The sequence below is a fragment of the Mastomys coucha genome, unplaced genomic scaffold (assembly GCF_008632895.1).
Source record: "Mastomys coucha isolate ucsf_1 unplaced genomic scaffold, UCSF_Mcou_1 pScaffold8, whole genome shotgun sequence".
In the NCBI taxonomy this organism is placed as follows: Eukaryota; Metazoa; Chordata; class Mammalia; order Rodentia; family Muridae; genus Mastomys; species Mastomys coucha.
Window position 1 is genome coordinate 35408913 of NW_022196914.1, and position 26042 is coordinate 35434954.

The window sequence follows — 26042 nt, forward strand, 5'->3', positions numbered from 1 at the left end:
AGAATTAGAAGTGACTTTTTAGTCATTTTTGAGGAGCTGAAGAAGCAGAGAGTCTGAGGGATCTGAGGTCAGAGACTGCCATGGGGAGGGCAAGTGCTCAGGTGGACCCCATTTCTGAGGTTTCAAGACAAGATTCCCTCAAGCATGAGTTAATTTGTCAGACATTCAGCAAATCCCCCAATACACACACACACACACACACACACACACACACACACACACACACACACTACACACACTTAGGGGATCACTTGGCTACAGTCTGAGATAGAACCTGGAGGACTGAAGAGTCTATTGCACCAAATCTTCCAGCCCCATTGCCTCCTTACCAACCCCACAATCTTCTTCAGAGCCACCAGTGCCACCCTGACCTCACCACAGAGTCAGCGGGGTGGAGGTCCCGCGGCAAGCGTCCCTAGAAGGAAGGAAAATCAGCAGAGACTCTTAGGGATCCTTTTCGTGCAGGTAACCCGAGTGACCAGCATCTCACCACGCGCGCATCAAGCTCTCCAGGCACGTAGGGATCTGCCACGGGTGGTGCGCAGGCTAGGCTGCGACTGCGCCACCAGCCTCTGTTTCCCCCACTTGGGACTGGCTGCACGCCCGGGGCCCCAGGGCCAGGTGTGCCCCACTCACTCTTCCCCAACCTCAGCCCGGTTCCCACGCTCCCCAGCTCCACAGCGACCGCACCCTGGGTCGAGCTGCGTCTATAGGCCGGCTGTGCCTGTGGCAGCCTTGTAAGGCAGTGGCTGCCTCGGGTGTCCGTGCGCTGCGCTCCGGCTGGGAGGGGCCTTAGTGCGCGCCTCGGCGGAGTGGGAGGAGGAGGGGCATGTGGGCGGTGCTGGAGGGCGGGGCCCGGGCGGACGGCTCTGAGAGCTCGGCGCCTCCGGGCGCGCGTCTAGTCGCGGAGGCGCAGCAGCGGACGCGTTTGGGAGGTAAGCTAGCGCCGGGCGCTGTCCGTGGTCCGAGGCGCGGTCCTGGGGCCAAGGCTCGGGACGCCTCCGGTCTGTGAGCCTGGCCACCTGCCACTCTCTGCAGCGGCTAGATCAGATCTCGCGGCTGAAGCAGTGGTTCCTCAGAGACCTCCGAGCAGAGGTGTCAAGAATGGGGTATGCGTGTACACTGAGCCAGGCGCATTGCGTCGGCACTTAATACGGTGGACCGAAAGCACCCCACGGCTCCCCATCGGACCCCGGAGCCAGGCCTCGCCCGGACCCGGGTCGCTGCCCGTGGAACCTGGTGGGAAACGGGGTAAAAGAGAAGCCACCGCCCCGAGCTGCGCGTAGCAGAGCTGGAGCTACCGGGGCGTTCGTGGATCCAGAATCCTGAGCGCGCGCGCGTTGCGTCCTGCAGGTGACAGCGCCTGTTCGCTCCGCCACCGTCCTTTCGAGCCTGCATCTCTCATTCGAGATGGCGAGGGTTAGGTCAGGGTCGCGTGTTGAATCCCCATGTTTGCGTGACGGAGAGGGAGTATTCGACCCTTGCTCGGCGGTTTCGGTTATGTAAACGAGGCCTTGAACAAGGTGAGGAAGACAAGTAGTACCCTTTGTGGCGCAGCGTTGGAAAGGCAGTGTGTCTTGGTGATCGGTCCTGTGCGTGTCCTGGGGCGAATGGTGGCGTTCGGCCCAGCGCCCACTTGCGTATCTGGCCTCTCTTGACCGCGTAGGTGGCCTTCTTAGGCGGCGCGAGCTCTCCAGGACTGGAGCAATGTTGTGGGGGGCGGTTGTGGAGGTGGGGGGGGAGCGAAACCCTGCTTGCCTTTAGCTGGGTTCTCTGGCGGCGGGCTGCTGTTTCTGCTCGCGTGCCAGCCCCTCTCCCATCACGTGACCCTGGAAGACTGACGAGGGGGAGGGGCACAATCTGAGCCTCTCTAAAGGACTCCTCTATTCAGAAAAGCTCGTGATTACCACAGGGACCCACCATTAGAAAAGTTTCCCTATTCAAGTGGCGTATTGGAACAGACAGGTTTGAGAGTCCCTATTACCGATGGTGAAGTGAGGGCGACCTGTGCAGCTGCACGTTTTCCTCCTGGTGCTCCTTGGCTCCACCTTCTCCATTCTTAGAGGCTGCGGAATATGGCTATTTTAACTATCATTTAAGGTTTTGGAAATTTTTATAAGCATTAGAAAATTCCGTTAAGAACACTGAAACCAGGTAGAGGCTTGGGAGAAGTCTGCAGAATGGGGCCCTGAAGACAGCTCTGCTGAGGATGAGACCTCCTCGCTTCCTCAGCAGGGCCTGCTGTCCTATTTATAGTGCACAACCGAAGGAGGAGCCTGTAGGAGGTGTGATTTCAGTTTTGCTAGAGAAGGGAACCTTGCAGTCTTGTCCATCCCTTCTCCCCCACCCAGAAAGGCTGTGCCCAGAGAATGGAGCTTCCCACTTCCTCCTGAAAGGAAGAGTTGGAGCTGCACAGCCACATCCAGGGTTCAGACATGGCCACCAATCCCTAACACCCTCATGGGGTCTCCTAGTGCTGATTCAACCTGCAGAGACCAGTTTCCTCATAAGAAGGGTCACAGTGTTGCGACTTTAGCGTTCTCTATTTATGGCCCGGGCTTTCCTTGTCCACAGCTTCTCCCTACCTATATCACCTCCCAGTCAAAGTAGCCCCACCCATGACAGTCCCACCTATGACCCGCAGGAGTCTCCTTAGGGCATCATTCACCAATGGCATCACTCTGGGCATTTCCCACCTATCGTAGCTCCACGAAGACCCATAGTACCTTCAGATCTGTGCTCTATCTTACTTCTGCAACACTTGGAAAGCCTCCCCCCTCCCCAGTGTCTTTGTCCCGGGCAGGAATGGAATGGAGCAACCCTGCTGGGGTCCCAGAGGGTGTGGTTTCTGTGAACTGAAGCCTGTACTTGTGTGTCCCACAAATGGTTTACTGTTATCAGGGAAAACTTCATGGACAGAATGACACTTCCTGATGAAGAATGAGACCTCTTTGGGCCCAGGGTCTCTGTAATTGTACAATGATGTAACTCAGCTGTAAGCCGTGGTTTGATGTTTAGGTGCTCAAAAGTAAGGGTTTCTTTAGTCTTTTGGGCAGGTATGAGGAGAGTGGTTCATGAATCGTATCTCAGGCTCCTTTCCCACCTGCCAGGCTTTAGTGAGCTCTGTCAGATGGCTGGCCTCTGAAGTTCCTTCCCATAGCAACCCTGCTTCAGTACCACTGCTCTTTGTCCTGTGGTGGAAAGTGTGGGGTGAGAGGGTCTTGACAATTTCACCTTGTGACCATCATCCTTGAACACTGGCTTAGTTAGCTCTGGCCTGTAGTTTTTGACCTTTACACATATGAAATCACACAGCTACTGTTCTATTAGACTATCTTCTTTGACCAGTCTTGGTCTAAGCAGGCTCACCTATGGTTCTTGTGTTCTACCTTTCTATTCTGTTGTCAGCTGTCTTTGCCTCCCTCTTGGGAGATCGAGAATACAGATAGATGCCTTGCACTCTCCTATGAACCAAAAGGTTCCTGAAGAACTGCAGATGCTGGGGCCTCAGGTCATGTACACCTTCAGATTTAATGACCCAGGGGTGCTGCTTTCTAGAGTGTCCCCCCAGTTCCTTTCCCCATTTGGTGCTCTGTGTTCTACAGTCCAATTGCCTGTCCCCACCTGGCAAGGTGTGTCTGGTATCTGGTTTGGAGTTGTGTCTTCCCTTTCCTGGTAGAGAAACTTGGCATTCCTTGTGTTCTCTGGCTCTCCCCTGGACGTAGTAGTCTTTTGTTCTGATGAATAATCTCCCCCCTTTCCCCCTTTATTGACTACAGAGGCCTTTTGTATATATTGGACAAGCCATGTTTGTTGAACATAACAAGAATCTTTCCTTCTCCAAGCTTTGACATTTTAGTCTCTTACCACTTTTTTTTTTTTGATAAGCAGAAGTCCTTTTGGGAGAGTGTATAGTGTGTCCTGTGGCAAATCTTCCCTACCCAAGGGTATTTGGCTCCTGACAGTAGTAGATGGCATAAGAACCCTTAGGAGCTCAGTCTCCTCATTCCCCTGTAAGTGTGCCATGTGCTCACACTATATGTTTGCTGGCCTTCTCTGTGCACCTCCGTTTTTTCTGTCCCAGCACCTAATAATGGAAGGTGAGATATGAACTTCATGTCACAGAAGATAGTGACATATGTAGTTCCATGTAAAACTCAGTCTATTTGGGCTGACTTCTCAGAGCCTTTGGGTGTAGCCACATCTGACTCTCTGGCCCCCTCCCATGGTTTTGTCCCCCTGTGGCTGCTTCTAAGATAGAGCCTTCTTGGAGTATACTCCAGAGGAAAGGTTTCAACCAATTCCTTACAACCCTCTTGGGAAGTCTTATTCTACTCAGGAGAGCACAGGAAACAGATTTAATCCCTTCCCTCAAAGTCTCATCTTCTTGGAAGGATACATGCAGACGGAGTTCTGTCTGGTCTCTGTCTTACAGGGGCATTGGCATACAATTTACCTTCCAACTGTGGGCAATCTAGGTTGACTTCATGTCAAGGTACTGTTTCCAAATCAGGTTCCATGCAGAGGTTCTGGAATTAAGGTGTTTTGAGGGGCTACTGCTCAGCTTCTGTTAGGTAGTTGCCTGGTCCCAGGTCAGCTAGCTGTACCTACTGGCAGTCTTCATAGCCCCCTCTCACTATCCAAGGACAATGCTGAGATGTGTAGCATGTAACTTGAGAGTGCCCACATACATTTGGGGATCATGAAGCCATGTTAATGTTGTGTTAGGAACCAGTCACCTACAAGTTCATCTGAACCTGACACATGGAGCTTCTAGAGGGAGCATGGTGGCAAACCTAGGCATCCCACTGTGAGATAGATACTCAAAAGAATGGTCTTCAACACCTCTGCTGTAAGTAGATCTCAGAACATGGACCCACTGTAAACATGCATCTTGATCTTGGTTTTATCCATTTTGGACCCATGGAGGATGCTGTATTGGCAAATATTTTGGAAGATGGACTAGAAATAGTGTTTGATCAGATGATATGTGATGGGATTTGGCTTCAGTACTCACTACTGGCCTTAGACAGTTGTCTAGATCCTGGAGTTCATCCTAAATGCTGGTTATGTGGGGACTACATTCTCTTACTCTCCACTCACATTTCTATAGCCACCCAGGGCTCTAGCTGGACAGTGGGAACAACCTTAAGGAGTCACTGAACACTGAAATATTTCATGGTTCTTCTACATGCTCAGTCTTAGGCTCCCACTTACCGACAGGAGTGTGTCTCATTCATTATTTTTAGAAGGTATTTCTGTAACTCCCACAACTAAGAATGGTGGCTATCCTCATTTCCCTAGAACTGTAAGTCACTTCTAAAAGTGGCCATATCCTTGAGTTTCCTACTGATGGCTATCAGGGCAACACTGTGGGTAAGGCCTGAAATGTGAATTCCAGGAAGGTATGGGTAGCTGGGTAGAGCAGCCCATGGCTTTGGGGGAGTTTTGGGCTCATTTCTGTCACCCTGGATGTTGGATACAAAAAAGGACCTAGATGTATAGAACCCTAACTCTAGTCTCCTTGCCTAGGATTCCCCTTCTTCTAACATAGGTATCAGGGTTTTCTGGAACATGTAGTCCTGTTCTGCCTACCCTGTAGCCCAGACCTAGGATACAGGAAGTAAGTTGACATGGACACTGGGGCTACCCTTCCCCTGCAACACTCAGGAAAATCGGGTTGTGTTTAACTGAGAAACAGTGAGAAGCATCGGGTTTGGTTCACAAGTCAGCCTGTAGGCAGCAGCCCACAGAGCCCACTAAGACTTGGGACTCCAGTCTTAGTGACTGGGACTGTGTTCCATCCTGACCTAGTCATCCTCTGGGCTGTAGGCTTCTGGGTGCACTATGGAGATGGGGCCTGGGTAACAAGAGGCCTGGCTGGGTTTCCTGATAGATATGAGCTTCTGGTACTGCCTCCATGTGCCTGCAGGATATGCACATTCAGAAAATGCCCACTTTGTGGGAGTTCACCCTGCCTGGGATGACAGCTCCCATTGAGATAAGAGGCCACTCACATGGAGTATCCTGACAAGGAGCAGGGTGTATGGCTGTATTATTAATGAAACAATTATCAAAGGCTGTGTTGTGTATAAGCACACTCTAAAGCACAGAGCTTGTATAGGAGAGGCTGCCTGTGTCCCATCCTCAGATGAGCCCTCTCTAGGGCTAGCTGGATGTGTCCAGATCCCACACGGTCAGACTAACCCTGGTCTTACATGGGGTCCTATAGGACTTAAGCTTTGGTGGGACGTGGTAAGGAAGAAGAGGTGAGCTCCAAGTGGATAATGCCCATTTTCTCTTTCCATCTTGGACAGATTTCTTTCTCTTGAACTTCAGGTCACAGTCCTTCTAATTGGCTGTGACTGACCTCGCCTTTGCCGATGAGGCCTATGGAACTGAGGGCCGCCTATCTGGTGGTCAGAGATTGAGTGGTGTGTGTCTTGCAAGCAGATGAAAGTCTCATTTCGCTGGATTTATCTGGAGGTTGCTTCTTTCAAGCCCTATCAGCCTCTGGTAACAAGGATGAAATAGAGTTCCTGGAACATTCTAGAGAAAGAGTGATCCCTGGCCTGTGTGCTCCTGTGGAGATTCCCCAGAGAGGCAGAAGTGCTTTCTCCCTCTTTTCTGTATTCTTTCCTGTTTCTAGACACTTGCCCCACGCACTGATGTCTGTCTCACTCATGGGCACCTAGCCTAGTCATAACCCCTACTTTATTCATGAACACCCATCACATCCATAAGTGCCTTCTTTGCTCATGGACACCTTGTCTTGGCTGTAGTAATAGATTCCTTACCCTGCTTACAGACAATCCACGGATCCCCTCATTTCCAGTCTCGTAAGGGGGCTGTGCCCTGAGGTATGTAGCAGTTGATGCTTGGTTTATACAAGTCTCTTCTTTGTCACCTCTAGATTTTGTATTTTTTTATTTCCTTCTTTTTGTATTGCTACATGTGTGCATGTTGTATGTGTTCAGATGTACCATCTCTCTCTCTCTCTCTCTCTCTCTCTCTCTCTCTCTCTCTCTCTCTCTCTCTCTGTGTGTGTGTGTGTGTGTGTGTGTGTGTGTGTACATATGGAAGCCAGAAGCCAACCTCACCGTCCTTTCTCAAAACTCACTAATTAGGCTAGGCTGTCTGTCTGTTGCCCCATCTCCATCTCCCCAGTGGATAGGAGGATTAAAAGCACACATTGACATATCTTTTGTTGTTGTTTTTAATTTATTTTTAAACATGGGTTCTAGGAATCAAACTCATCCCCTCAGAACCGATGAGCTATTTTTTCTGACCTACTGTTAGATTTTTCTTTAAGAGAAAAGAATCATTTATATTTGCTTTGATTTGATATTTTTCATTCTGAAAAATGGGGCCCAGTTGATTTCCTGTAGGCTTTGTCGGGAACATTCAATCCTTTGGAATTGTCAAGGAAAAGTTGGGGTACATGGGGTGCAAGAAATCCTGTCTGGGCTAAAGGGGTCCTCAGAGTTTGCAGAAAGCCTTGTCCCTGGCATCTGTCCATATCCCCTCCCGCTGCAAGATCTGTAATTCTACCTCCAGCTGACCTCCCTTGCCCTCCTCAGGCCTGGTCTGAAGATGCAAATCTGGTAACATAGTCTGTCCCTACAGTCAGTGCTGTTGTGGATAAGTTACCATCTCCTGTCCTTCTGACCCCTCGGGGAACATAAGCAGTCATTGCTGGGTCACCGGCTGGCGCCACTCCCCTCCTCCACCACACCTGCTCTCTTTGCTCCCAGAGCAATCACTGCTGAAGGAGGCAGCTTCAGGAAGGGGCACCTGCTGATAGGCAGGCCCCATAGGATGAAGTTGGGGTACATCCCCTCTGGCTGGCTGCGAGACAATGGACTACAGGTTATCAGGAAAGGGGCACAAGGCATATCTAGGACACATACCTGAGGTGTAGGAGTCACACCTTGGAAGTGGAGAGCACACCTGAGAGGCTGCCCTTTATCACCACACTTGGTGGATCAGTTGCCTTTCTGGAACCTCTTCTAAATGGGCTAATTCCCAGATGGAAATTGTAGTGACAAGGTGGGACACACAGAGATCTCCTTAAACTTTAGGCTTGCCTCAGATGCCGTGGGGCAGGAAAAACAGAAGGCCAGGGCCTTTAATTGGGGGATAGGGGTTGGGAAAAGACTGCAGCTGGCCATCCCACAATACTGGAGGAGTGAAGGAGAGACTTAGGCCTATAGGTTCCTCCATGTTCCAGGATACCTTGTCTGCAGCCTCAATTCTCTTTAATTTGTTCTCACTGCTACCTTTGTGAGCTAACGGATCAGTTCACACCAGAAAAGAGAACCTGTGGACAGGAGCCCTGGGTCCTCATAGCCTGCTCCTGGGTGTGCCCTGATTGTGCAGCACCCTTTCTCTTTCTTTCACAGAGCAAGTGATGCTCTGGCGATCTTTGTAGAGCCACAGTTAGGACCAAACCTACGGTGTCTTTTATTTTAAAAACAGTTTATGATACATTATGAAGATAATACACGCTCAGGGTAAAACAAAGCAAAGATGGACAGAGTCTGGAGGCCTGACTACAGTCTCCAAGGTACATCCCGAGGGAAGGGTCTCAACTTCCTTGTTGCAGTCTGTCCTTTGTGCAAGTGTGTTGTTGGCACTCTTTCGTGGTTACTATGTAGGTCCCATTCTGAGCTGATCTCGCTGGAAAATCTTGGCACTGGGACTTTAAAACAGTGTGGCCATGCTGTTAGCTACTCAGTAAAGTCACAGTTATCAGCTGCTTTGCCACAGAGCCCCAGAAAGCTCTAGGATGACTTATTCCAGGGTTGAGTTTAGATGGGTTCTGCTTTTCAGAACTTGGTTGTGAAGTTACTTGAATCTCCTATTGATTCCTTTGGGCAGATATCTCTCAGCCTGGACCCTGTCCTGACTCCTCGATGCTGAACACTCGTCCTTCTGGAGTGTCAAAGTCACCAGGAGGCTCTCTGAGCTACCTCTGTAATCCCTGATCCCCTGGATGTGGGTGGGAGTCCTGCCCAGGAATCTTTCTCCTACAGCCTATGAACAGTGGAAGGACTGGAAGGGAGAGTTCCTTCCCATGAGGCCCATCCCCCGACCCTGGTACCTGTTCACTATCTTGTGGGTCCATAGTGCTGTAGAAACCTGGACAGAACACAATCTGCACCTGTCTGATATGGAGTGGCCACACCGGCGTGAGACACACCCTCACTGTCCTCATGTGCCATTCTTCTGTTGCAGGTTCACTCACAATTCTTTTGCCTGGTTTGAATTTGCTGCTTGCTAGGCTCTGACCTGCCTTAGTGTCCTGTTGTCCTCAGAAGGCAGAGCCCCTCTCATGTTTCAGTGTCTTGTGAGGGCCCAGGGCAGAAGCTCGGATAACCCGTGCACTGTGTGGACTTGATTTACCATGAGTCAGGTCTTGTGGAGATGTAGGAGCTCCTGGGCTTCACACTCAGCTCGAGCTTCCCACTTAACCTTGCTGTCCTCACCTGCCGAATTTTTCTGTTATGCTTTTATTACCATTTCCAAGGGGGGTGGGCAAGAAGGGGACCTGACCTTTGTGGCTGACTATCATATATTATTCTGGCTGTTTAGGGAACTCACACTTTTGTGAATTCAGCAGGAGCCACATTTCACACCATGACCACATTGTCATTGAGATCTCCAGTCTGGACAAGGCTTGCACATTTCAGCTTTGTGGGTCAGTGGTGTGTACCTATACCAGGAGTTCCTCTCCTTGCATTTAGCTGTTAAGCATTCAGTTTCCAGAAAGAAGCTAGCTGGTAGCTCCTCATTCCTGCTTCCTGGGGGCTACAAAGGGTATGTGTCTACCCTTGCTGGAACATCAGTGGCTGTGGTGGGTTCATCTGCATATCCTTGTGCTCCTGAGTCTGGCTGGGAAGTAGAACCCTCTCTCCAGTCTTCTTAGCCCTCCTGGATGTCTGCTTGTTTTAGGACTCAACAGCCCACAAAATCCCAAAGAATATGGCTATACTTCTGGCTTTCCCTTCCTCTGAGTCCAAGGGCCAAGTGCACATTCTAGGATCCCAAGGAGGGCCTTTATTGTGTTTCCAGGGTCTCTCACCACTCCTGGGCATGGCTTAGCCTCTGCTCAGTAGCTCAGGTCTGAGGGACAGTATGCATAGCATGACTGGCCTGGATCTTAAGAATGGCATTATTTTATAGACTCTAATCATCCCTCCAGGCATTCACCCACAGCAGGTAAGGCCCAGGGAGGAGGCCATGGAAATATGATGGGTGGGGTTAAGGTAAAACCCACTGTTGCTGAGTCAAATCCTGTTTCCTTTTTCTAGAGTCTGCAGGTGTCAGGCTGGCAGGGTCAGTGCCGGGTCCAGCAGCTGGACCAACATGATCATGCTGGGCATTTAGCTCCCAGGGGTCCCAGACCCCAGAAAGGGTGCTCTTCTTCAGCTCCTGCCTTATCTTGTTGCCTGGTGTCACATACTGCAGCAAGAACCAGGGACACAGATGGGCTGTGAAAAGCAGAATGACCCCTTTCCTCTCCTTCTTCCCTAGCAACATGGCTGACAGCAAGGCCAAGCCTGGTAAAGCTGCCAACAAGACACCACCCAAGTCCCCAGGAGACCCAGCCAAGGCTGCTAAGAGGTTGTCACTGGAGTCAGAGGGTGCCAACGAGGGTGCAGCTGCAGCTCCTGAGCTCAGTGCCCTGGAGGAGGCCTTCCGGAGGTTTGCAGTACATGGGGACACCAGGGCAACTGGAAAGGAGATGCATGGCAAGAACTGGTCAAAACTGTGCAAGGACTGCCACGTGATCGATGGGAAGAATGTGACCGTCACTGATGTGGACATTGTCTTCAGCAAGATCAAGTAAGTGTCATGCAGGCTTAGGTAGCACAACTCCTATCAGTAGTTGTGCAGGGCTGTTAAGTATCTTGCTTGCAGATGTTGAAAGCTTGAAGCTAAGAAGTAGGCACAGAATCTGTGGTGTCTGGGACAGTCTGGGCAGTACATTGGTCACAAGTGCTTTGGGACTGCTTGGCCCTGTCCTGAGCTGTGGTCCTTGTCTCGATCCATTTGGCCTTGGATGTGGCCAGGGTTGGGGCTTCTGGCCTTGAGAAAACTTAACTCTAACAAATACCCAGGTTAGTGAGCTGTTGCTAGACGTGGTTAGGATCTGCTTAGGTGAAAAGAGAAGCATCCACTGTGGGATGAGTCTATGAGGTTAGTGTGAGGCTCAGGCCTATGTGGCTTTGTTTCCAGGATATGGCAGTGGCTCATGACACCCTCTTCCAGCCCCTTATCCACCTCCATTTAATTTTGTACTTGAGAAATGATCACATATGCAGCCAAACTGATACAAATCAGAGAATGGCCACTCATCTACTGTTTTGTCTTACATCGGCATGCTATCAGGTTCTGTGGTTGATCTCTGTGGGTGCTACTAGCTGAGCATCGCTTCCTCCTCCGGATTTGGGTGGGAGATGTCTTCATTACTGCGCTTGCCAATCACCACTTTGCTTGTGGAATTGTTCATGTTCTTCAGATACAGCGAGGCTTCCGTGCCCCCAGGTCGTGCACTGGTGCACGGGGGAGTCTTTGAGCAACAGCTAGAAGGGTAGACATGGCCTGGCAGATGGCTCCTGAGAGCATCAACGAATATCACATGTCAGGAACTTAGGCGTTCCTGGGAAGGTGGAGGGATTTAACATATGTCTCAATGGGAAGAGGTGGCATAAGCTAGATTACCAGATTCAGGCTGATATTGACGTCTTTAGCCTCTAGAGCTTCCTCTAGATCCTGGTTGAGGAAATGAAAGAAGCTCAGCCTGAATTTTCAAGGTCCTGGCTCCTAGGAAGGGGGCTCAGTAGAGATTACTGAGCTGGAGCCTAGCTGTTTCCATGCATTCCAATGCTGATATCAACGTCGCTGTGTACTGGGAGCTTGAGACTTCTGCAAAGCAAGAGAATCTCAACCCCGTGCTCCCTAATGAACTTCCTATTGTACATAGCACACAAAAGTGTGTCTTGGGTTCGAATGGCTTTACTGTTAAGGCTGAGAAACACGTCCCAAAAGGGGTCCTGCATCCTGACCCTCTCCAGGCTCTGCTGATCCCAGAGGATTCCAAAAAGGAGTCTAATCTAGTCTATTCTGCTTGCTCTGTCTCCTTGTGGTTTCCAACCCCAGTGAGAAGCTGGCGAAGAGACTCTTCATGTAGCCTCAACCTATGAGAGCAGATGTTGTATGTACCTAGTTAGCCCCAGCCCTTTCTCCCATCCACCTGAGATTGTGTTCCTATGATGTCTCAGATCTACCTCTGCTCGAAGTTTAATTATTGTGTGTGAGGATGATAGAGGAAGTTATGGCCAGTGGCTCAGATGTGTGTGGTCACTTTAGCCTGATTCGCACTATGAAAGCCCTCACTTTTACTCTGGAAGGCCTTTGGCCAGGGCTCCTAGGTACTTCTAGACTGTGGTTCTTAGGCTTTTGTCAACACTTTCTTCTTCACAGCTTCATCTGTGTGCAGTGCTGTTGGGTACCAATGACCCCTATGTGACCCCCACAGAGGAGGGTCTACTGAACACTGTACTCATTCTATTGCTTTTATAGGAAGGGCCCAAGACAAAGGGTCAGGAGATAGTAATTCTCTCCTGAGTCCCTAAATATAACAGCACATCGTTGGATATCAAGAGCAGTCTACAAAGTACAGAACAGGTCATGAGGACCCAGGGATATGCATGCAGCAAGATTAGCCCACAGAGCCTCTATACTGCTGCTGCTCCTTCATAGATGACCTGGAAATCTTGATGCTTATAGTTCCTGAGACCTTCCCTGTACATTTCACCAAAGTGACTGCCCCTGAGTCTGGGTACTGACACCACCATGGGCCTAGCCAGAGGTTGGGGGAGGCTTTCCCAGGTTTGCTGGAGCTCACTGTGCTAGTCACATGGCTTGTTCTGGCTATCACCATCTGGGAAATGTGCAGCCTCCTCATAGAAACTAGCCTGATGAGTTTCACTGGACAGTTCCAGGCAGGGACAAACAAGTAGGTCCTGGTAAACAAAGCTTCTCTGGTAGGTTGGCCAGTCATGAGTGAGGGGGACTGACCCACGCTGCAAAATGATCAGCACTAGGCCCTCTGAAACAGGGATATAACCCTCATCCTGGTGCCAAGAGCTCCTGTCAGGCCAGTGGAAATGACCTGCAACACTGAGACCTAGAAAAGCCAGGTTAGCCATGTTTACCACGTATACAGTTAAAGCCATGTCTACCATGTGTATACAGTTAAAGCCTTGTCTACCATGTGTATACAGTTAAAGCCTTGTCTACCATGTGTATACAGTTAAAGCCTTGTTTACCATGTGTATACAGTTAAAGCCTTGTCTACCATGTGTATACAGTTAAAGCCTTGTTTACCATGTGTATAATAGCCACGTCTACTATGTGTATACAGTTAAAGCTGACGGTTTTATGGAGCTCACCCACCAGTGTCTAAACTGGCAAACGAACTCAGACAGCTCCTCATTTTATCTCTCCTCATGTTCCTCCTCCACCAGCAGGTTTACCATGTAGACTCAACCCTAAGCTTACCAGAAACCCTGGAAGCTCTTCCTACACTGGGAGCATAATGGTGTCTTTTACAAAGGCCAATGAGCTCATCATGCTCTTCTCAGACATGTCCCTCATGATACTGTATCCTCAGTCATTCTAGTGTTCTAGATAATCAAGATCTAACCAAAAAATAAGGAGACCCAGAGACTGGTGTCTATGAAGAAGCTTCTAGAAGGGATAGTTGAAAAGTATGAAGAAGTGACCTTTCCAGAGGTCAGTCAACTTCTCCAGCTTCTTCTGAAGGAGGCTACCTTCAGCTTTTGTGTGCCTGTATATGTGCACTGCACCTCCCACCCTACGTAGAACTTGTATTTCTACAGCCTCCTTGTGGGTGGTCCTATGTGGTCACAGGTCTTGTGGATGACAAGAGCCAGCGAGGACTGAGAACTCCAGCTCCACATGTCCTTCCTGCCATGGGAAATGCTGGACCCATATGAATGAACCATGTGAAGGGCATGCTTGTTCCCAGAATGTAGAACTTCGGATGCTCAGACATTTCATTCCTGACTCCAAGACATGACCATTCTTCACTGTAGACTCTGGGCTGCCTGGGAACCTTGGCCTGTCTCTATCTTATAAGTCAAGGTCCCAGAGAGCAAGTACATGCAGCTCAAGCCCAGAGAAGGCTCAAGACTATGACAGTCTAGGCAGACGGACTATCAGTGCTGGGCTTGCTGACACTGTGGGGCTGATGTCTAGCTGGGTGGCTGGGGAAGCCCAGGTGAAGATTCTGTACTTAGTAGAGACCCAGAAACTCTGATGTTCCTTTTGCCTACACACCTGGGCCCTTGAGACCTAGAGGCTGCCATCTCCTCATCTTTTACTGTCTTTGAACTCTCGTTCCTGCTCAGAGCCTGGACTCCATTGGGTTCCTTATGAACTATGTGCCACGTAGAACACCTCTGCTCTGGTGGAAAATCCTCACTCCAGAGGCATTTGTGAACAGAGGGTTCAGAGTCCTATGTCCTCTAGTGTAGAGGGACAGTGTATTCTGAGTACCAGGGTGGTGAGGGAATGCTACAAGGGATCAGCAGAAAGGGCTGGGGAACTCTGGGATTGAGATTTCCAGGAAAAATGTGGTTGCAGTGGTGCTGTCTGTGTTATGTGGCCTGGGTGTTTGTGATCCCATGAGGGGCAGCGATCGCCTCCTGTAGGAGTTTGGGGCCTGGGAGGAAATTGCTTAGGTACCTCCAGGAAGTTGCTGACTCTGACAGGACTTGAGAGGGAAAAAAAAAAAGTTCAAGTATTTCTGTTTTGGGGCAGGTTGCCATGGCTCTGCAGGCGTGGCGCCAGCTGGGGTATCTGCAGCCTTTGTTTAGGTCCCTGTCACCATGGCACTGCTTGTTTGTTTTGATGTTACTATGTGTTAAATTTTAAACAAATTTCTTGAAGCTCTATACCAAGTTTTATTGTAGACTACTGTTAACCTAAACTCTCCATGCCTGTGAAAGGCTCAGCATGGGCCATTCTCCACACAGTTAATGGAGACCTGACACTGAAGCCAAGCCAGTGTGGTACAGCTTGAGAAACACCTGCCGGCCCTAGGCATTGTATCTATCTGTGACTGTCTGTCAGGGGTCTCTGCTCCTGAGTGTCTGTGGATGAGGCTGGGTATGCTTGTGGAAGAAGAGGTACAGAGCCCTTGGGGTTGGGCTACTGCCTCCTTATTTTAACCACCATACTGCCAGGTAAGAAGGCCCAGAGACCTTTGGCCTCCCTGGGCCTGGATTGGGTGCTGGGTACCCTCCAGAGTAAACGCACAGATTCCTGCCAACACTGTGCAGAGTCAGAAAGTAACTTGGCTGGAGTGTCAGGACTGGATGTCCATTATGTCTGGATACAGGTCAGAAGGAAGCCAGGCCAGTCCCTACCTGTAAGAAAACAGGGTCTAGATCTGTCTAGACTGGGGATTTGTCAGCCACTGCTCAGTCTATGAGCTGCTTAGTGTTCCTTACATGCCACAGCTAGTCCGGAAGGACTGATGGGATTTTTCTGATGTCTGTATGCTGCCAAGGAGGCTCAGGATGGAAGCCATCTGGGCTAATGCAGCCCATGACTCCTAGGAACAGACCTCAGGTCTGGAGTCCAGGCCAGGGTTTGGGGTTTGTGTATGTGTACTACCTGTACAAACATCTCATAGAGTCCAGAGGCCAAGGACCCTAGACATGTGAGGCCCCTTGGAGGCAGCCTCTGTTCCTGGCTGTGGAGCCCACTAGTTCCACTCACCTATGGCACACATGTCACTGGAGCTCCTCCTTCAGGCTCTGCTTCCTGGGTCTCAGATAAGGCTAACAGTCACACGCTCCAGGGAAGAGTGGCCTGACCCTGCAGGCCTTGAATGGAACAAGATCCAACATGCATCTTCAGGCGTCCCAGTACCTGAAGCCTTGCTGCTATTCCTACTTCTGCATGGCCATCTAGTGGCTGTATATGGCAGTACATAGTGACTCCTCAGCTGCTTGCTGGGAAACTTAGGGTTTTGACCTCTGTTGGGGGAAAGACCGGATATGTGGAGCTCTTTTGCCTGATAGTCATTGAGCTAGGGGCCCCTGTGACTTTCTCGATAAGGCTTCATGTGTTCTGGTGAGTCTGCAGTGATAGGCCATTGGGAAGATAAGCATTTTCTGTTCCTCTGCTCTTCCGCCTTGCCTTGGCAAGCTGGCTGGCCAGTGCATGAAGGACATATAAGAGAATGAACTTCCCCAAACATCCATGACTTGTCTGAACAACTGAAGGCACATTTGTCCTCCTGGCTTACCCCTACATAATCCAGGCCAGAGCTGTGAGGAGGTAGAGGTAGGCAGATGCGCCCACTTTGGGTAACCTGGTGAATGTTTATTGCACAGTCTCAGGCCCCTTGGTAAACACAAAATGACAAGTAGAAAGGGGCTTTAAGGACTTGTTCTCAACAGAGGGAAGCAGCAATATCGCAGGTCACAGATGCCTCCTCTAGGCAAGCTGGTGACTGCCAGTAAACAGACGGAATGTGGAATGTGCCCAGGGTAGGGCCACAGCTTAGTGGGGTTAGCAGAGTAGGTTTGCTGTTTGACCTCTGATTTCCTGAGATGGGCAGAGTCCCTGGGGCTAACTGGCATCCAGGCCCCTCTAGGAATCCCTGCTCCGGAGGAATTTAAGTCCAATGACGTGCTGAGGATACAGAGAACTGATAGGCCTAGACTTGCAGCAGCAGCAGCAGCAGCAGCAGCAGCAGCAGCAGCAGCGTTGTCTCCTGCACAGAGCTCAGGCTTGGGTCCTGGGAAGTCAGTGGGCATGGGAGAGTCCTGAGGAAGGAACAAGAGACTGGTGTCTGAAGAAAATGACCATACTTCTACACCTCCCTGGCACACATCTAAACAGTCAGACACTGGTAGCAACAGACAACTTGAGGCCTGTGGCAGCTGAGGCTGCTTTGTGGTCCTTACTGTTTCTACAGAAAGCCTCCGGAAGGGCTTCCTATGAGGTAGCATTCCTGCAAGGCAGGGTCCTGGACTAGAGGTCCTCACTGCCCTGGAGTCCCTTCCAGGTCCTTCAGCTGCTCCCTGACCACCACACGTATAGGGAGGGTATAGCTCTCCACTCCTCAGAAGCGCCTTCTCTGCCTTCATAGTCTCTGGCTGACAAGGTTGCTCCCTGGTGGTTATTTCAGAAGCGACAGCTTCTGTAAATCCCAGGAAGTAAGAAGCTCGGGCAGCCTCGACTTGTCCTATGTGCCTTCCCCTCGTCTTGTCCTATGTGCCCTACTCCTTCCCCTCTTAAAAGTTCTCTTATTACACAAGCCTTGACAGGGACCCCTTCGCAAAGTGCTCAGTAGGCCGAACTAGGGGCTCTGTGAAAGCCCAAAGCTGAGGTAAGGAGTGCTAATGTTTGTGGTATTGGCCATAGGGGATTAGTCCTCAGAGGGCTCTGCTGCTGAGGCTGGGTCCTGACCCCTCTAGCCAGGTCCTAAGGTTCCCAAGAGACTGAGAAGGTGCCCCTGCAGATATGGAGACAGGGCCTGGGATCGCATCCCAGGAGTACTTGTGAGCAGACACCCACTTGTAAGCCAGCTTTGGACAGCTTGGGAACCAAAGGCTGGGAAGTGCCCCAGGAAGAAGATCCCTTTTAGTCCTGAGAACTCTAGACATAGACTGTTGGAGAACCCTGCAGAGGTTTTTACATCTCCAAGGAAGAAGTGGGCATTGTCTTCTCAGAGCTAGTTGGGGATTCTGCTTCAAGAAGTGCCTGGGTCTCCTGGGGTTTTCTCTGTGAGCTGGGGCACCAAGATAGGGCCCCCTCTCCCCAACAAAACAGTTAAACTTGTAAGGACACAGGCCAGAAAGGGATTCTTGGTACCAGTGGAGCAGGCATCCAACTCTATCTGAATGTGGCCTGTGATGGGGGAGCCCCTCCAGTTACCCATCCCCCAGTGACTCATACTGGTGGTGCCTGGTGCAGAGGCTGCCCAGAAATGGCCTTGTGCCCCAGCAGTGGGTTGCCAGGCTGGCCATTAGGCCTGGCATCCTCATGTCAGCCCAGGAAGGGTTGGGAGCAGGAGACAAGAGTGCCATTGACTTCTCACGACAAACAGAGCAGCCCTGAGGGGCCTTAGATCAACACTGTCCCCACCCCCCACCCCCGCAAGGTCCTAGGCAAGAGGGGGAAAGCTGTCAGCTCCAGGCACCACTGAACTGTGAAGCCAAGCTGCTCCAATGCCCCAGATTGCCCAGTGTCTCAAGGGTAGCTGGTAAGTGCTGGGTCTAAGAACACTGAAGGACTAGAACCCATCTTCTAAGACACAAGGTATCCACTGAGGCTCCTTACCTGTATTAGAGGCCATTCTGCAAAGTTCTAGGATCACACACTGTGGGCCTCTAGCTCCTATGCTGTGTCTTTGATCCCATGTAATGGCTCAGTGGCTTCCCCAATCTCCTGAAAGGTAGGGGTGGCCCCCAGCATGGGGCCCTGCACATTTCTCCAAGAACATTTGGCTCAGCTCTCCTGGTTGTTTGGACAAAATGCCCTAAATATTCAGGACATGTATAAAGTATGAGACTCTTCCAGGCACCAGTAAAATTTCAGGGTGTGTGGGAACAGTAGCATTGTCACGTCTGGTTCCTTAGCACAGCCACTAAGGGTCCGCTCTGTTGCTGTGTTGCCACTGCTGTGTCCTCACAAGGTTGCCCACGGAATGCTTATCTGGCCACTGCTAAAGGATATTTGGGTGGTTTTCCAAGTTAGAATGACTGAATAAAATCTGTACATTACTCATAAATGGGTTTAACATGAGCTTCAATCTTCATTTCTCTGGAAGCAGCCTGGCCCCCAGGAGGACTGGCTCATGGTACATCCTCCTCGGCATGCAGCAGTCACTTCTGCTTTCCCATGGGTTACTTCCTGTGTGTGTGTTGTTCCCCACCAATGGGTTTTCCTTGGTGAGGTGCCTGGTCCAAATAGTTGGCCCATTTGAAATTTTCTTTTCTTATCATGAAGTCCTTTGTGTATTTTAGATACAAACCTCTTTTCAGGTTTATGTTTTCTGCAGCTCTGTGGTATTTCTCTGACTTCCATGTCATTTGAAAGAGCCTGGCTTTTAATATTCTGAAGTCTTGTCTGCCCACTTTTCTCTTTTTGAATGTGATGATAAGAAATCATCATTTCTAAGAAATCCTTGCCCACCCAAGGTCACCCAGGTTATCTCCCAGATATACGCAAGAAAGTTATTTGTGGGGCCATGCCTTGAGTTGATTGAGGGAGCTGTGGATACTAGCTGGCCTATTTTGCAGAGGTAGCAGATGTTCTAGCTGCTTTCTGAAATAGTCCTTTCTCCTTGACCTTGTTCAGCTAGGCACCTATGTGGGTGTTTCTGGACTCCAGATACATCGAGCTAAACATCTTATACTTTGTTAGTATCTCTCATCCAGTCTCCTTCTGGAGACTTTGTATGGTGTCTTGGAATAGTATAGTCTCAGACATCCAACTCTGTTTTTGGTTTCTTTGTTTATCATTGCTGTTTTGTTTTGAGACAGGGTTTTGGAGCCCTGGCTGTCCTGGAACTCGATCTGTAGGCCAGGCTGGCCTTGAACTCAGAGTTCTACCTGCCTCTGCCTGCGTAGCCTATGCTCCACCACTGCCTTGATTTTTTTTTTTCTTAAATTCATCTTGGCTGCTCTGGATCCTATGCTGATGGAGAGACTTCAAAGCCCTACTGGGATTTCATAAGTCAGCTGCATTAAGGCCCTGAATGCTTAGCACTCTGCAGTTGGGGTCTGTGGCATGCCTGGCTATACAAGGCAGCTTACGTCTGTCCTTTTCACTGAAACTCCCCAGCAACATGCAGGACGTGCAGACTCGTGTCTCTTCTACGTTATGTCAAAACATTGAAAACTTCAGTAGTTTGGATTAGTTGGGTTTAAAATGTCTTAGAATTACAACAAGTTTTGGCAGGAGGATTTTGTAAAATGACAAATTATGTCTAGGATGATCACTGGTGGCCAGGTATACCTCTAGCCTCAAGCCACCCTGCTGAGCAGGGTGCCCTGCACTGCCCACTCTTAGGATTCTGATCAGGCTGGTGATATGGCTCCTTGCCTACTTTGATAACCACGGCTTTAGGCTCTTTCCAGGCCACTTCTGACCCTCCTGCTCCTTGAGGGGAATCCCTGGAAGAGTTTCCTGTTTTTCTCGCTGCTCCCCCACCCAGGAGAGACCACATACAGAAATGTCCTGACACTCTGGTTGGTGCCATTTGGCTGTGACCAGTAGGGATCCCTGCAGAATGCAGGAAGGGATGGCATACCTGTGGGGTTGGTCCCAGAAGACCTCTACCTGAGGACTTAGATAGCCTGTCATCCACAGAGGGAAGTCCTGCAGGACCATCACCTTTGAGCAGTTCCAGGAGGCACTGGAGGAGCTGGCCAAGAAGCGGTTCAAGGATAAGAGCAGTGAGGAGGCTGTTCGTGAGGTGCACCGGCTCATTGAGGGACGAGCACCAGTCATCTCTGGCGTCACGGTGAGGGGGTGAGGGGGTGAGGCATAGGTGGGACTTAGTGTTCTTGATTACATCTGCCCTTGGGGAGACCATGGCCCAGCAGTATCTGAAGGTCACACTGGGTAGATTTAGGAAATTTTTACACTTGTTAGTCCTGTAAGTGTGGGACTAAGCCAGAGCCAGGAGAGGTAACCTCTTGTCTGTGGCCTAGCAGGTTCATTACTCCTTGGCCAGCTTACCCTCCAGCCCTTGCCACCTCCCACCTAAATGCTGCGATAAATGGTGGCAGTCCTTACCCAGTTGTATCATTCGGCTTATGATAACACCCTCAGATAACACCGTCTTCTGTTCTCTTTCAGAAAGCTGTGTCCTCACCCACGGTGTCACGGCTCACAGACACAAGCAAGTTCACAGGCTCCCACAAGGAGCGCTTCGACCAATCAGGAAAGGGCAAGGGCAAGGCTGGCCGCGTGGACCTGGTGGATGAGTCAGGCTATGTGCCTGGTTACAAGCATGCAGGCACCTATGACCAGAAGGTGCAGGGGGGCAAGTAGCCTCATAGGCTGACGCTCTGGACACTACAGGTGGCAGGCCCAGGACTTACACCCATTGCACTTCATTACATTCCTATGTTTAACTGGGCAGAACTCAGAATGCACCTCCACTAGGCGATGGTGGGGGCAATGCCCAGGCCTCCTCCTGCTGGGTGCTTAGACACTTCTCTCTCAGACCCCAGGTTTGGGCCATGATTCATTGTCCTGTCCTAACATACCTGCCCTGTCCACAGCTGGGAAGTGGACTGCTATTTCCAACTGTCTCCCAGGATCATACCCACACTGGCCACTTGATCTGCAGGTAAAAGTGGGTGTTTTGGATACTGACAGAAATGAGGATGAGCAGAGCAGATGTCAGAACTCACGCTGACCTTATCTAGGCACTTCTAGGGCAGCAGGAGCTAAGGAACTAACCAACTGCATAGAGTAATCCTAAACAGGTCCCTTCATCTCTCTTGACCACAGCACATGACTGAGGCTACTTGGTGGGTTGTGCCAGTGTTTGTGAGAATAATTCACAGCAGAACACATGCACACACATGCATGCATATTCAGCAACTGAGTCTGTGCTGAGAGTGGCCAAGAGAAAATGGAAGCTCCCCAGTGACCAGGGGAATGACTTGGAATATGAAGTTTCTTCAGTGTTGTTCTAAGAAATGACAAGACTGTATGCTTGGTCTCAAGAGTGATTCAGGGAGATCCAGGACATCAAGCTGCCATGTCCCACCATCAGGTTGGGACACACAAGATGCTGAGACACTTCATCTAGACCAGGCCTGGACAGTTGTTCTACCAGTGTGAGATGGAAGCTTTTTACCAGGGCAGGCTATGCTGTATTTTGCTCAAAATTGTGTCTTCAGCTCTGCGGAGACTTCTCTGGGTTCGGTCTTCCTAAATTTTCTCACAAGTGCAAGTACAGGGCACTGGAAATCAGAACCAGGCCCAAGAAAGATTTGCAGCATCTGCTAAGGTTTCTTTTTTTGCCACAAGAGGAAATTCAGGACTCAGCTCATCCATGTGTGAGGGTGACACTTAGCCAGGCCCAAAGGCATGCACCATCCTCATAAGAGTCCCACAGCAATTGTTCCTTTGCATTAACACAGCTCTAGCCTTGCATGCAACTTGGTGGACTAGGTAGCCTTGTTCCTAGAAAGAACACACAGTGGCCTCAGGATGTGCTTCCTGGAGCAGATGGGTGTTGAGGGTGGAGCTTCTTCCATGGCTTGGACAGCACAGGTAGACAGCAAGGCTGTCTTCCCCAGTGCCATGGCATATAGTCACATTATCCACCTCTCTGGGCTTCAGAGGGCATGCCTCCACCACAGCACCAGCGAAGACTACCTACTAGCCTAAGAGAGAAAAGCATGAGCCTCAACGCCAGACCTCCCAGACAGCAGGCTCTCTGAAGGTTCAAAGTTAACAAGCTCAACACAGCCACCACTGGCAGAAGGGGATGGTCAGCTTCCTCCCAAGGTTTTGTGAGTTTGCCCTACCTGGAAAGTGGTGGAGCCTCCTTTCTGGAATCTTACCTCACTGGTCTGGGGAGACAAAAGGACCCTTGCACTTCTCACACCCTCACCCAGAACCTCTAGTTCCTATGTGGCTGGCAATCTCTTGGTCTAAGGATGCTCTTTTCTACGGTCTCTGAACAGCCTAGTTGCCACCATCACAGCCAAGTAAAATGGAACACACACATCCATCAGGAGGTGACTGCATGTGGGCCAGGGCAAAGGGGCAGGCTAGTGAGGCGTCAGAGGGTCTCCACAACATGTAGTGGGTCAGATGTTTTTCTGACCCCATAGTACTATGAAAAACCCTGGACACAACCTTCTGTTCAAAGGGCCACGATGCCAGAAGGATGTCCAGATGACAATTCAAGCCAAGTCCAGGGTTAACAGCCTAGGAACACCTAGGAAACAACATAAGTGTTCACCTAAACAGGACCACCCAGCTTCATGGGGAAGCTTCATTATAAACTGGTCACCCCACCCATGTGCTCAGGACTGAACAGAAAAGCTCAGAGTGGCAAGCCCATATAGGTCCGGGCAGTAGAGAACCAGAACTGCCATCAGAGTGCCCAAAGGTATGATCCTCAGCAGGAAAGCACTTGAGAAAGCATTTCTAATGGCTCTAACACAGCTTAGGCTTTGTAAATGAAAACTGGGTCACTCTGCCTTGCCGGTCCTCACTGTCCTAGCACAGAATCTGAGCATCCTTGGGGTCCTGAGGGATAGTCCTAGGCCTGCCCATGTAGTTCTTCAGCAACACCCAGAACTATGTCAGACAAGTGGTCTTCATTGTGTCCCCCTTCCCCCCAGTTTCCACACACAGCACCTTTCTCTAGTCAGTGTTAAGTTTAACTTTGAACATAAACCCTCCCTCTAGATGATATATGTCATCTAACAAGGAAAGGGTAGTAACAATTAGATCACGAAGACTTAGTGTCTTTGTACCGTCAGTTTAAAGTGTCTATGGAATTCGTTGTGGCATCTGTGTACCTTTTCAACATAGAAACTGATTTGAATCCAACTTTGCTGCACAAAACAGATGTGTATTTTCCTCAGTTTGATTTGAACACATAGGTAGAGTGTTTGTCTCTGTTGCATGTTTTATGCGATACCAATTAGCATAATTACTAATTATGGATAAATAGAATTCAGTGTCTGTGAATAAAAAGAAACAAACAAAAACTGCACAGCATGCAAACCAAGACCCAGGGCCATGTGCTATTAGGTGACAGGCACACAAGAGACAGGGATAGGTTCTCACAGGGGATGACACTCAGGAGGTGACATTTTCTTTTCTAGAGGGGACACCCAGGAGACAGAGACATACTTTGTTGTGAGCTGACCCAGGGAACAAAAGATATATTCTACCAGTGGAAGACACTCAAGAGACAAGAGACAGGTTCTCTTGAGTTATGACAGCAAAGAATGACAGGTTCTGTCAGGGGTGACACTCAGGGACATGGATTGGAGTGACAGAGTCATATTTTGTTGTGTGTGACACCTGAAGATATGTTCTGTCAGAGTGGTACTTGGATATATTCTATTTGGGGTGAAACCCAGGAACATGGTCTGTAGAGGGTGATAAACAGGGATACACTCTGTTGGAGGTGACATTCAGGAGAAGGGAAAAATTGCAGGGAAGAGCCATGCAGATGGTGTCTTAAGTGTCAGGGAACGATGGTAGGTAGGTTGGAGGCTGTCTGAAAACACTGACTCTAGTAGAACCCCTATTTATTTCTATTTAATGCTATGAACAACTAGTTAGTGGAAATACTTTACCAAAATCAGAGTTCAAATTACGTATTTAAATATTGTTGAAAGATCTATATTTATACTGGAATATTTTTACACCTTTCAGTATCCTATCTTATGTTGGGGCATAGGGACATTATGACAGATGGAGATAGTTTTGAAATGGGCTACACAGCAGTTCTGCCACCTCCCTGTAGTCTGTCCCAGGGGGTTGACAGGTGCTTGCCCTGAGCCAAGAACCAACCTTTCCACTCCCAGAGGCCCACTGGGTTGCCTCAGCTGCCTGTTTTAATGAATAGTTTTACTAGCATACAGCTGTACCCATGTGTTTACATACTGTTCTGTAGCTGCTTTGGTATTAGAACTGGCTGGGAGGATTCAGACAGATGCCATGGCACACACACATATGGTATTTGCCACCTGTCCTTTTTCAGGGAAAATTGACTGTCTGTCTGCCTGGCTCTCTCTCTCTCTCTGTAGACTTGTGTACTACCAGGCTACAACATGGGCACATGGGGGAAGCCCTGCCAATTAAGAATGGCAAGAGTGACAGTTTAGCTGTACTGTGAAGACATCAGTAGACAGATATCCTTTCAACACTGAGCCAAACTGCTCTTCTTCACCAACATACTACTGACCATTTTACAGTTCAGGGGTATGGCCATCTTGGGACGCTTAAATTATCTCTTCCTTTAGACATAACCAAGCCAAAAAACAAAGGAAGCCTGTACAACTTAAACTTGAAAGGAATAATATGCTACTACTACTAGTTTGTACTAAGTTTTTTTTTCAAGAAAGGGAGTTAAGTTTATATATATGTGATATATATTTTTACACTATTTTATTAATGTTAGGGAATATGGAGTTTATCACTTTATCAGTGTGATGGGTAATGTTGATGTCATGGGTGTTCTGACTTGGAAAGACACTTATGCTGACATCTAAACCACACTCGCGCAGAATGTCTGTCAGGTCAGGATGGCCCTGCTGTCCCTCCAATAGAGTGCAAGGCATCTAGTCACCTAGTTGGACATATGGCCTGGCTCATATTGCTTTAGTGAAATGGCTTGTGTCTATCATTTCGTTCATTGTGTTTGCTGTTATTAACATTGTGTGTCAAGTTGGTAAAGTGATGAATAAAGGTTTTAAAATATGGACTTCTAGTTTACTTAAAGTACTATGATATGTCTGCTAGTTGTCACAGCCTCTGGCTGGCAGGGTACTAACATCGAGGTGTCTAAAGTCTTCCTTGCATCAGCACTCACCAGCAGAGAGCCTCAAGTCCATTCTACTCAAGAGCTGTCTGTCTGCTTCTTAGCTAAGGCAGTACCGAATGCAGACCAGCCATCTGTCAGATTCAAGGCCAGGGCTGGCTTCGGTGCACCCCTTGGCTGAGGTCCAGGCTTAAGGTAATTACTCATAAACTGCATCACAAATTACCAGCACTCCAAATGCAGGTGCCTCATCAAGATGATTGAAAATAAGGTCAACTTCAAAAACTAGTGTAAAGAGCATCCAATGAGGTTGCTACTCATGAGGGGAAAAGAAAAGTTGGTTTTTGTTTGTTTGTTTGTTTGGATAATTTAATAATTTGCTACCAGTAGACATAAAAAATGCAAAAGTGATCGCAAGCGAAATGTCTTTTAACAAAAAGTAAAATAGGAGAATACA

At 49.4% G+C, this 26042-nt stretch overlaps 1 protein-coding gene across 1 annotated transcript; it reads left to right on the top strand.

Moving 5' to 3' along the window:
* Positions 1 to 861: 861 nt before the first annotated feature.
* On the top strand, positions 862 to 25528 carry Tppp (tubulin polymerization promoting protein). The gene is made up of 4 exons (XM_031360280.1): positions 862 to 935; positions 10537 to 10848; positions 20425 to 20578; positions 20917 to 25528. Exons 2-4 carry the CDS (start codon positions 10541 to 10543, stop codon positions 21109 to 21111), a joined length of 657 nt encoding a protein of 218 aa, XP_031216140.1. The 5' UTR covers positions 862 to 935; positions 10537 to 10540; the 3' UTR covers positions 21112 to 25528.
* The last annotated feature ends 514 nt before the right edge of the window (positions 25529 to 26042 follow it).